The 12,629-nt window shown below is 42.8% G+C and overlaps 2 protein-coding genes across 3 annotated transcripts in view; one reads left to right on the top strand and one right to left on the bottom strand.

Annotated features, from left to right (window-relative positions):
• The first annotated feature begins 233 nt into the window (after positions 1 to 233).
• Naa35 (N-alpha-acetyltransferase 35) lies at positions 234 to 7,898 on the top strand. Its single transcript, XM_065427620.1, has 3 exons — positions 234 to 1,404; positions 1,653 to 2,409; positions 6,135 to 7,898. Exons 1-3 carry the CDS (start codon positions 290 to 292, stop codon positions 6,468 to 6,470), a joined length of 2,208 nt encoding a protein of 735 aa, XP_065283692.1. The 5' UTR covers positions 234 to 289; the 3' UTR covers positions 6,471 to 7,898.
• A 2,929-nt stretch (positions 7,899 to 10,827) lies between these two features.
• LOC135898573 (kinesin-like protein KIF17) overlaps positions 10,828 to 12,629 on the bottom strand; it is a 75,316-nt gene continuing 73,514 nt past the window's right edge. For both annotated transcript variants that reach the window (XM_070534604.1, XM_065427619.1), the window contains exons 12-13: positions 12,228 to 12,370; positions 10,828 to 11,493 (exon numbers count right to left, since the gene is read on the bottom strand). In XM_070534604.1, coding sequence (XP_070390705.1) covers positions 11,368 to 11,493; positions 12,228 to 12,370 — 269 coding nt within the window. In that variant the 3' untranslated portion in view covers positions 10,828 to 11,367. The remainder of the gene's footprint in view (positions 11,494 to 12,227; positions 12,371 to 12,629) is intronic.

Consider the following 12,629-nt stretch of genomic DNA (forward strand, 5'->3'; position numbering starts at 1 on the left):
TTTCATTGCAGAGTTACGGAGTTGTAAACTTGATAGTTTCGTTTTCTGAAAATTTACAACTTTTGTCAATTTTTTACAAAAAATTGACGACTTAAATAAAAAATTTGAAACTAACAGTCACTAGGTTTTAAGTTTCTTTTTTAATGCAACAAACCTTGCCAAATTTGGGGCAGTGGGTGCAGTGGTTCCTTTTACATGTATTTAGACAGGAACACCCGAGCTAAAGCCACAGCTAAAACTTCCTCTTAATCGGCAGCCGGCAGCGTCAGCGTGAGCGTTATCATCGAAAATGGCGGAAGAGGAGCATTCGTTTCTAGACGGTGCCCGAGAAAACGCACTTTTGTGCAAAAATGATCCGCCAGCACCAACATATTGCTGGAAAGACATCACGACAGAGTTCAGAGAAGCCACCAGTGAGCTTGAACTGGGTGAGCTCGTCCACGACGAAATGTTCACACTCTTCGAAGCCATGTCTGCGATTGAAATGATGGATCCGAAAATGGACGCTGGAATGATGTGTAACTTTGGCAACAAGAAAGTGATGAATTTTGACCAAGCTCTGAGTGCTGGTGTGCTCAAAATAGGCGATTTGAGCCCGGCAGAACACATCGGCATAATCGACTCGACACTTGCCTGTCTTGTAACGTGGCTGGAAGGCCACTCTCTGGCACAGACTGTGTTCACTAACTTATACCTGCACAAACCACACCAAGTTGAGGACAAGGTGATGAAGGCTTTTTCCATCTGTGTCCTCAAGATGGTCGACATGATTAAGAACTTCGTCACCAAGGCCGCTGTGTTCGAGGAAGAAGACTTCCAGCCGGTTGTGTATGGTTTCAAATTGGCCTGGGACGTCACCGAAGTCAGGGCCGCAGGAATGATGAAGGAGATCGAGGATGAACTCTCAAAGAAAGTAAAGGCAACCAGGGCAAAGCCTGGAGAAGAGCTGGACTCGGCGCAACTGGCCTGCCATGAAGAGGCCGTGGCAGTTTACTCAAGAATCAAGTTCTGCCGTTTCTTCCAGCAGGCACTGATCGTTTTCAACAAAAAGGGAAGCGACGGTGTCGAAGAAGTGGAGCGCCTTCTTCAGCAGTGCCTTGAGGTTCTGCCCGTTCTGCGGCGCACCATCGCACTAGGCGTGCAGCCCGACCCCAATGCGGAAGGAACCAACCGCGCTGACTACCCAACGGTTATGGGATTCGAGCCGCTGGTTAACCAGAGGCTACTTCCGCCCACTTTTCCCCGTTACACGAAAATAAAGCCACGCGAGGACACCATGGACTACCTGGAGGCTTTGATCGGTCGGCTGCGACATGTGTGCCGCATCGTGGACTGCACCTCGTTTCACTCGGCCATCGACTTCCTTGGCGAGTTTAGCAAGACCTGGCCTTGTGTTCTGTCGAGGTACGCTTGTCGCGGTTATTCATTCTCACTGTTTACACCGCTGGGAGCGTTGCCAGCAAAATTTTGTCACCAATGGCATGGGGACATTACACTCTTCATGCTGTCGTACTTCAAAGTGTTTTGTGGTGATCATCTATAGTGTGGTCGTGTTCATGTTGTTTGCACACAGCTGTCGTTTTCCACAAATATAAGTCTTAATAATGTGTATTGGTGGTATTCGTAAGCTGGTATTTCGCATGTTTATGCAGGTCCGTGGTTCAGCTTTTGTACTTGCCCTGCCCGGGCAAGGTACTTGGCAACTTGACCATGGTGGATGTGCTCAAGGACTCAGTCCGTACTTTCATCCGGCCCCCCGTGCTGTCGCAGCGAGGCAATAATGCCCTCGGCAACCATCCACATGCCCGTGAGCTTGTTGATGCTTTCCTCAACCACTGCGTGCGGCCGTTCACATCCATGGTGCACATCAGTGGCCACAACAGAGCACGCCAACGAGACAAATTGACACACCTTTTGGAGGAACTTGCTGTGCTGCAGGATGAGGCAGATCGCCTCGACACAGTGCTGCACAGCATCTCACTTAAGATGGAGTCATCCCTGCCTCACCAACCTCCACAGCAGCTAGCTTGCTTCACCACTTGGGTGCTGCACCACGTCCTTCGCACCATGATTCGCTATCTTCTCTCAGGCTTTGAGCTCGAACTATACTCTGCACACGAATATGGCTACATCTACTGGTATTTGTACGAGTTCCTCTATGGCTGGATGATCTCGGCACTTTCGCGTGCTGATGCATTCCTGATGGAACAGGAGGCACGTGCTGAACAGCAACGCACCGGGCGCCCTGTGAAGAAAGGCAAACGCCGCAAGAAACCGTGCCCCCACAGCCGTGAAATCTTCATAAGCCAGGCATATCAGAATTTATGTGGTGGCTATTACAAGACGTTGGCAGGCTTCACACTGGATGGCAAGCTGCGGAGGCCATGCCCCGAGTTTGACAAGGAAAAGGTATGCATAGTTCTTGTACGGAAGATTGTGCAGAGCTCCACGAGTCAAAAAAGAGTGTTAACACCTTTCTGCCTGTTTGCGTGCTTCTTTTGCCAGTTGCCTCTGCCAGCATGTACTTGAATGCATACTTATAGGTGGTCATTGCATGCTTGTACCAAGTGCGCAGGGCATTTGAGGACATGGCTTCGAATCACCATAGGCACTAACATTCTCGTTCCATCTGCCTAGGTGCTCATCTGTGTTCACATCAATCCCTCTGTCGCCTAGCTATCACATTTATTCTAAAGTAGCAGCTTTCACTCCGACACTGGAGGTAAAGCTATAAGTTCCCCTAGGCACCTTACATGTAAACCACAGTGACATGAAGATCACTGCCTTCTTAAATGTCACGAAATCCTTTGTTGTCAGGGTGAGGCAAGAGTTAATATGTAATAATACTTATGGGGTTTTACGTGTCAAAACCACTTTCTGATTATGAGGCACGCCGTAGTGGAGGACTCCGCAAATTTCGACTACCTGGGGTTCTTTAACGTGCCCCTAAATCTAAGTACACGGGTGTTTTCGCATTTCGCCCCCATCGAAATGCGGCCGCCGTGGCCGGGATTCGATCCCGCGACCTCGTGCTCAGCAGCCCAACACCACAGCCACTGAGCAACCACGGCAGGTGAGGCAAGAGTTAGTGGCCAATTATAATCTGTGACAGATACAAATAAGTGCTGCTACTTAGGTGGTTGTGTTTTTCCATGATGAGCAAGAACCCTGAAAATGTGATTGTTGGTCATATCTGAGAAACTTAAGGTGGCAGAGTCAACAGTAAAGTTTCCCATGCACAATTTCATTAGATGCTGCTCCTAAGCAATGGATTTGCATGCTTGCACAGGCACCAACACAACCACAGTATGTCTGGTTGTGAACTGTGCCCATGTCACCCTCAGTGTTGCATCCTTGTTCCAAATATCTAAACCTGTACGCCACTACGTATGGTGGGCATCACTGAGAGAAAGACTCATGAACAACCTCATAGTGATAAAAATTCACTAAAGGCTCTTATTGTGGATGCACTGCCCAACATCAACACATACTGCATGATTCAAGTACATAACTGTTATTGAAGCTGGATTCAGTCAATAATTGAGACTGAAGATTGTTTTATTTTAGCAGTCTCATTAAAAGCAGCAAAAGGAACACTAAAATATTTCGAACAAAATATATTGAATTTTGTCTGAAATTGTTGCTATTCCTGAAGTCATCATTATGTATTCAAATACCTCACACACCTAGTAGTTAAAGCCTTAGTAGTGCTGAAGCTACTGTCATGGCAAAACAGCATAAGCAGTGGACATATTTGGATTTCTGCATTCCAGTGAACTGTCAGTGTGGTCAGCCCAGCGCTTGTTCAAGGAGTATAACAACATGCTTACTGTAATGAGAAACAAATGATCTGAAATTGCTACTCTTAAGAAAAGGGTGAAAAAGTCTAAGACAGGCAGTAAAACTTGGCTAGTTCAGAAACTGCAACAGGTCCAATTCTTGGAGCAATATAGCTGGCTTCGAAATGAAAGAATTAGGGGTTTGCCACTAAGTGAAACGAATAACTTCCTTGATAAACTAAATAACTTGGCCAAACAGCTGAACCTTGCTTAACTGACAGTGGAAATTGATGGGTCTCATAATTTCTAGGCTTTCGCCAAAGCAAGGCATAGGACTAGCTGCTTTCGGCTGTACTTGATGTCCCATGTCACATTGTACAGAGGGATGAGCAGGAGAGGCTACTTCAATGTGATGAAGTCAAATGTCTTCTTTCTGGACAATTTTACACCTGAAGAAAATCTAGAGCAAATTAAGAAGGTTGAAAGGTGGGCAAATCGGTAAATCATAGAAGGTGAAAAAGAAACTAAAAACAACATGCACAATAATAGAAGACAATGGGATGAAGTTGGATGGCGAGTGAGCTATTTGCATTGAACATGAAGCTGACTGTGAGGTACTGTGAGCTGTTGGTGTATTTCAGATGTTCTCTTTTGTATTGGTTCTGTTCTTGCCTGTTCAGTTGATGGCAGTATAACTTAAAACAGATTATTTAAATGGCTCATTTTAAATCTCTGCTTTGCACAGTCATTTCCATTTTGTTTTTCTTTACCAGGTGAGTGTTTTCTCTTATTTTTTTTTCCTGTGAACGTTAGTGAAAGGGAAAAAATTGTCATCCACCTAGAAGTATAACACAAAGAAAACAGGGCATGCATCCTTATACACAGCCGAAGAGGAGTCCGAAGTCCATCTAGAGCTTAAAGTAAGCTTACTTTAAATTTGGTAATGCATGAAACCTTTTAGAGTGCCTCAGATTACAGCCCTTTAATATTTGTACATGGGAAGGTTTGTTTTATAATGACTTGTAGTGCATTGTTGTGTGGCAAATCTTTTTACCCATCAAGATTGGGCAGCAATGGCAGTTTATTAGCCTATTGCTGACATGAAAACTGTCTTGTCGCAAGCATACGGGGTGTTGCATGAATTGCCACTCCTTGTTTAAGAAAGAATTATTAATTGAAATTAATCCTTGAAAAGCAGTCCTTATCTGTGGCAAGGCTTTCGCCTATCAGCCCTATCACTGTACCTCATAGGGCTGGACAATTGAATAACCTTGCTTAATCGATTGATGCTTTAATTGTGAATATTCGGTTGAGGTAACATGAGGAAAACTAAGCAAAAAAAAAAGTTAAATTATAAGTTCTTGCGTGCCAAAACCATGATCTGATTATGAGGCACGCTGTAGTGGGGGACTCCAGAAATTTAGACCACCTGGGGTTCTTTAACATGCACCCAAATCTAAGTACATGGGTGTTTTCACATTTCGTCCCCATCGACAAAATTAAGCAGGCATTGCCACTGATGTCTTTGCTTTTGCTCAATAGCAAGGAAGGGAATGAGAGATTGCTCTACAGTGTCCCTATTAAAACAATGCCTGTGGGTCTCTCAGGATAAAAGCCACCCTGCACTACACTTCAAGCTGGCAGAGGAAAAATTCAGTCTTTGCTGCAACAATGCTTGTGCATAGACATTGAACAGAGGGCCAGCAACATGCTAATAAACCAAATTTCTTTCTTCCTTATAAGTTAAAAAAAAAAAGCACTGGTCCTGGTTTAACTGTTATGCCTTGCCCAGCGTAAATAGTGCATGCAGAAAAAATCTAAACTTGTTGAACTTGCCATGAACATTAGCAGCCTCAGAAGTGCCATGCTTTTCACAAGCATTCAAAAAAAAAAGAAAGAAAGAAAAGAAAACCAGGTAACCACGAGGCTGAATCAAAATTAATTTGACAATGCATATGGCAATAGTTTTCCTGGGTAATCTTGCGTTAAATACAGCTGCCATTGCAAGTTACTGTATTGTGGCCTTGTATGCCTTGTTTTGCCATCTGTGCACTGTGGCAGTTAATCATCTACACAGTGTATTCTGGCCAGCATAAAGGCACAGGTAATCATAACTAACAACCTAATAAGCCATTCATTCACTTTTGTTTTGTCTGCTGAAGTGAACTTGGATGTACATATAGTAAAACTGCTTGCATAGCTTAGTCGTAACTGTTTGTAGGATTTGTATGGCCAGTTAGAGTTTAGTAATTGTCTTAGTTCTTTTTTTGATAAAGAGACAGTATGCATATGTAACTCCCTAATGACTTGTGCAGTTGCAGATATTGTCTTTAATGCAGTGCATTTTCTTTTCAGGTTCGCTATGAACATCGTTTTGCACCCTTCAATAGCATCCTGACACCACCTCCTGTACAGTATGCCCAGTACAAGGAGATGACTGATCCATACAAGTATCAGCCGCCCCCAACACCAGAGGATATGTACTTGGCAGCATGCAAGTGCTTCCAGAATGTGCGCATGTTGCTCGACAATGTGCCTGACCTCAACAGTGAACTGACTAATGTAATGAAAGTGGCCAAGACAAACTTTGTTGTTGTGAAACTTTTGCTAAGCGGCCACAAGAAGGATTCCACAATCTTGCCGGAATTTGACTTCAGCCAGCACAAGAATTTTCCCATCATCAGAATTTGAATGACAGCATTGTACACATTGCATTTTTATACCACTGTACTTCACTACTGCTCCCAGTGTGTCTGCACCTCATGGAAACTGCTCAGGTCATTTGTAATTGCAGCAACACTTGATGTGTTGTTTGTACTGGTAACATCATTTCTACTGCAGGAAAATACACTTCATGTTTACAACATGAGCAATCTTTACAAGGATCATAAACATTGTGATTTGTGCTCTTTAAGGAGTACTTGTGACAGAAGTATTTGAAAAAGAAATCAAAGTTCAAAACTTCATATACTGTAAGAGATGAAGCTAAGATTTCTATGTGTACACCAACGTTGCTGAATACTTCCAGCCATATGTCTGCAATTAAGTAAAACATCCTGGTATTCTCAGGATAGTTATGACTTTTTATTTTTTACATTAAACGACTGTCCGAAACTTCAAAACCCCAGAAAAATACTGGCAAGCCTCAGAGTACCCTAAATAATTTCTAAATAGTTTATGTACCATTTTCAGTTTTATTTCCCAAGAGGTGTGTGTCGCAACATCATGACACAGGTGGTCGTCACATGGGAGCAGAATATCGCAACATTTTGGCACTTGCTTCGACTTGCTGGGTCGTCTTTTCCGCTGCTACTCATTGCATGGCCCAGTGTCACAACACAGAAAACAACCAAGCAAGTCGGAGAGCGTTGAAACATTGCAATGTTGTGCTCCCCCATGACAACCTTCTGCATTATGACATCGTGATACGTGCACTACCCGAGAAATAAAATTTTTATTTTCCTCACCGGCACAGCAGCTAGGGAGAGGGGACGCAGACCAAACAAAAGCTGCTTGATGCAGCTTGGAGAAATGAAAACAGTTTTTTGTGCATAGAAAAGCCATATTAGTAAATAATTTAGGCTGCTCAGAAGCTTGCCAGCATGTTTTCTATGATGTGCCTGGAAGCTTGAAATAATGCAGAAAGAGAATTTTGAAATCCCATGCAGTGTATTGGTTAACCAAACACAATACACAGTATGTGTATGCTGCCTTGTGTTGCTTTACTGCTGCTTTGTGGTAGCATTGGTAGCATTGACTCCCTGCCATTACAGAATGTTAGCTATGCTGTAGGTCCAAAGTAGTTTACTCAGAGTGCCAAGTTCGCGCCGTAACTTGGCACACGTAAAACGGTGAGCCATGTCATCAACAAATTATTATGAACTGCCAGAAATCTGTGCAAACAGTGTGCTTCTAGATACAGTGGTACACATTGTTGTTATTCAAACATGACATTTTTGTTGGAGACCCATCTCTGTGCTGTACCAGTTGTAAATATTTTCATCTGCAGAACAGTATAGGTCTTAGCATTGTGTCATACAAATGTCATTGTTACACTAACAGGGACAAAGGGTTTAGATGAAAATGTTTTATTTAAAATAAAGCTTCTTTCCACTTGTGCCTCAGGTCTTGGGATTTCACATCCAAAACATACTGTAGTACACTTGGAAGCAAGAATGTAGAGCTCTATAATGAAAGTAAGTGGTAAGTATGGGCAATTGACTTTCAAGTTCGTTCTATTTGCAATTTTTTCTCAGTTTTTTTTCTCACTCATTGGAGCTGTGTATAAAGTTGAGGAAACTAGCATTTAAGTTCCTGTTCAGGACAACAGGCTGTCCCCAGGCCTCAATTGTTTTTACCAATTTATCTTGAGCAAGTGTTGAATATGAAACACTGCCTATAACCTGTAACCCATTCATCTGCAGTGTTGCCAACTTTTTGCACCGTGTCGCTAAACTGAGAAAGTTGCCGTAAAATTGTCAAAATTTTGCTTTAGTTCACTAAAGTTGTCGCTAAAACTGACAAGTGAATTTTATACGAGGTTTGTTCAATAAAGACCTCGATAGCACTCCTATAGAAGAGCTCCGAGATAGCACAAGGCCTGTGCACTTTGGTCCATGACGGCATTCTACCTTGCCCGACTGCCATAGAATCTAATGGAGATGTTGCAGAGTAAATCGGTATGATTCTGACGCCACCGCTGTTGTCACCCCAGGCTTGATAGTGGAAATTTTGGTCCAAGTAGCCCTAGGTCATAAAGCAGAGTGCACAGGCCTGCTATCTACGAGGCATTGGCTCTGCTCCGTCGAGGAGCACTCGTGTCAACAGTAAGGGTGACGTGCCGTCACGGTGATGCCCTCTCTTTTCACACAACACCTGGTGCACTACTGCAGCCTCAGGTGTCATGTCCCCTTTCGCCCGCTCTGCTCCACAGAGGTGCAGCTCGTGACGTGGCGACATAGCTAATGGCAATGTGAGTGTAGGCGCTGTTTTGCTGCTACAGACGACAGACACCACCTTTTTCACTCAATGGGCCATTTAACGCTTTCGCATCAATACCGTAATAGATAGAAAGAGGTGGAAATCCGAGAGCACAAAGTTTGGAGAGTATGGGATATGGAGAAGAATTCCACATCCACAGGAGCTTGCTTTCATTTGTGCAACATGCGAGTTGTGAACGGGATAAATGTTTTGCAAGAGCAGGACGGCTTTTGAAAGCATGCCACGCTTGCCGATTTCGATGGCTTTCCTTAATTTTGTCAGCATGTTAGCATAATACAGCCCCATTATGGTGGCACCTTTATGGCAGAAAATATATTGTCACCATTTCTTGTCAATCTCAAAAAACTGTCAGCATCAGCTTGCTAGCAGAGGTTTGCACACATCTTTCAGGGCTACGGTGAGTTGTAGTGCTTTAATTGTATAGATACAGATTTTGTTTCTGGGCCATAATATTGAACTGATATTTTATCCTGTGCAATCAATTTTGCAAAAAAAAAAATGTAATCTTAGTAGTCAAATGTTGACGGCTACATAAGTAATTTGGCTCTCCGTGTGAAAATGGAAGTCGAGCAAGGAAATCAATGCACCGACACCTTACACACAGCCAGATGCTTCAGAATAATATTTTATACAGACCCTCTGGACTTTTTCAGCTACGCAGTTCTTGGATTGTCATGTGGCAATGTTTTGATATTGTGGCTGCCATTTATGTGACAGTATCCCCATCAATGGCTGAATGAAGTCAACTGGGAATTGATGCCGATTCAACTTTGTTCCATCTAGATTTGATGAAGAATTTGTCCCATACACCGATGTCATTTCTTGAAAATTTTGTTCAAAGTGTGTTGCATTTGAGGAAGAGGTACTTGATAGCTGCCCTTTGCTTCACTGGCTCCATGTGCCACCCTCCTTAGTCTTCAGTCCTGTAAAACTAAAATCTCCTTAAAAAAAGCTGAATACTTCTTTTCTGACCTATAGAGATGAACGTCTAGCGCTGTGTGAAATTTGCACGCCTAAGTGAAGTGTGTCAGGGGAAATCTTTATTGAACGACCCTTGTGTTACTCCTGTACATGCAGCTAGGAGCTTGCAGCATCGCTAGAAAGGCTGCCTGCGCTTCAACCTCTCAAAGCTGTGGAACTTTCTCATCTTACTTTAGTACAAGAATGAACACAGTAGGTGTAGGTACAATTTTTTTTTATGATGTCATGATGGAGCAGTGCCTTAGGCAAAAGCAGAGGTGAAGAATTCTCATTGATAGGGTGGTGGCACCATTTGGCCTCTAAAATGGGCAGACAGTTGCACCACACATCTTGAGGTCATGTCAACACAATAGCCTCGTGCAACGATGGGCGGAATTCGGCAGGTATGTTAGCAAGCAGCTGTGAGTGCTGTGGGAACAATGAAAAGGACGCGAGGGAATGACAGATGAAGTATTTTGTGTTATCAATCCCTAATAATGGAAGGTGCATTAAAGAAAAGATGCCCTTCATCAATACCAGAAACACTGGTGGGGTGTTGTGGCTCACTCAGGCCAACTATTGCTTTAGCCACATTCCCAGGGACTGCTGTAGATATCTTTACTGTGCATCTCAAAATGCAAAATAAAAAATAAGTAAAAGATAATAAAAAGATGTTGCATGGCACTATTATTCTGGCTAAGATTGTGTCTGATACTTTCAGTATGCAGACATTACAGCGTCCTTTGCCAGGGGGTTATACGCTTGGGCCACTAGGAATAGGGTGCTGTTCCTGTGCGTCCTGGACTACTTTTCCAGGTCAAGCTTGGAATACAAATGAAACACAAATGCTGTGGCACTAAGAGCCTGTGCTGCATAATATTCAAATCAACCTGCAGTATTATGTCTACCTGGACCAGCATAAAATATTAGACGAGCTATAGAATAGGGTGCCCAAGCATTGGGTGGGACGCAAACTCCATTGTGGGCCCTTTGTACTTGCACTGCATCCTCGTTAACACTTGGGTGCCCTAATCTAAAGCTATTTTATTCAGCTAGTTGCACTTCGATGGTACCAGTGACACTTCGATGGCACCGTTAGCATTTTATTTTCACAATATGGTCCATTGTTTGGTCATGTAAATGCAGCCAGTATGGACACACCAAAGCACATATAAAAAACCAACATTGAAAGTTGTAAGTCATTAAAAATATGATATAAAACATAAAAACAAAGCTACAAAACAGATAAAGCAAGAACGCACATATAAAAGTGGCCTTTGGTTGATCTATTGGCATGCTGAAAAATAATGAATTCTGACATCCTGAAGAGCGTACAAGTACAACTATGCGGAAAGCAATGGGCGTGAGTGCCAAAACAAAATAAAAAATAAATAATGAACTGACCGAATCAATTCCACTAGTGCATCTGCATGCCAGTATACATGGGCCAAAAAAAATGTACTTTACCCATTACCAATGTGTGCTAATGGTAGAAGTGCAGAGCTAAGATATCCAAGTTTCTGAACTATCGTTCCATGACTTTTGAACAGCAATTAAATATCAAGTTGACATTCATGTACACAACACGACTATGTAGACAAGAAATGTACTTGTAAAGGCTTTCTGGTTATTCTGTCAAAATGTTTGCAGACATGAAAGCTTTGAAGAAATTGTCTCCTCCAAGACCTTCAACCTTTTTAAGGTCCTCAAAGGTCTCAAACTGGCCACGCAGGGTCCTGTGCAAGTAGAGCATCTGTAACAAAAGACAGCGAAAGCAGGCCATTCTTTTTTAAACACGGGATACAGCACATGAAAAAAAAAAAAATTCAGAAAAGGGACAATTTCAAGCAGCTGAAAGTTCACTAAAGATTGGCAAAAGTTGTTCGACTTAAAAGCAAATAGCCAGTTGGATGCATTTTCGGCACTGATTGTGCAATGAATGCATGCGTAAACATCACGTGCTGCCTGCAGGATTTTCCCACTGATGCCTGCTAAATACAACAAGATGCTAGTAAACCACACTTTCTCAAACTGTGCTTTAAAACCACCAGAAGTCTTTTAAAAGGTTTAAGAGGGTCCGTAGTAATCACTGTAGGTCTCCTGTTCACAAATATCAAATTGAAAACAAGAAGCAAAGATTATGTTGAACTAAAGTCAAACATCTGCCGGATTTGTATGAAAAAGAACAATGTTGAACTGCAGCTAGGATGTCGACTATGTAAAGTGAAAACTAATGTCAACACCCTGTTTTTTTTACAAGCAGAAATGCCATCCTTACACTGGTTCTACAGAGTGAGTAACATACTATAAGCTAAATGGTATGCCAATCCACAGAGCGTTGCACAAAGTGACATGAGAAATCCAATATCCATGTAAAACTAACATTGAAAATTGAGAGGTAAATACAAAGAAATTTGTCAGCTCAAATATGAAGGTTGCCACACAGCCTGTGTGTGATGTCAAAAAAGAGATGCAGGGTCTGCTTACTCGTGCCCTCTTGGGACCAACTGTTGCCAGTGTCTGGAGTTTCTTCTCGGAAGCCGAGTTGAGCAGCTTCAGCACATTCTTGATGTGTGCAAGTCGTGCTCTTTTGGGAGTCGCCATGGGTCCTAGTGCCGAGGGTTTCTTACCTGCAGCACACAAGTGAAATTCATCTGCTTAAAGGATTGGAGTTGAGGTGAGTGCAGCATGAAAAACCATGATGACTGTGGCATTGTAAAGTACTAGCATATTTCCAGAAGCACACTGCAATGGGGGACCTTTGACAACCCATCCACACATACAAGCACACATGTTATCATGATTATAATGAGACCCATAGATGAGGGTTTAAAATGGAACATTTCAGCAGAACATAACCTGCACTCTCATGGCACTGCCCAAGAAATC

This window comes from Dermacentor albipictus, chromosome 2, assembly GCF_038994185.2.
Source record: "Dermacentor albipictus isolate Rhodes 1998 colony chromosome 2, USDA_Dalb.pri_finalv2, whole genome shotgun sequence".
Lineage (NCBI taxonomy): Eukaryota > Metazoa > Arthropoda > Arachnida > Ixodida > Ixodidae > Dermacentor > Dermacentor albipictus.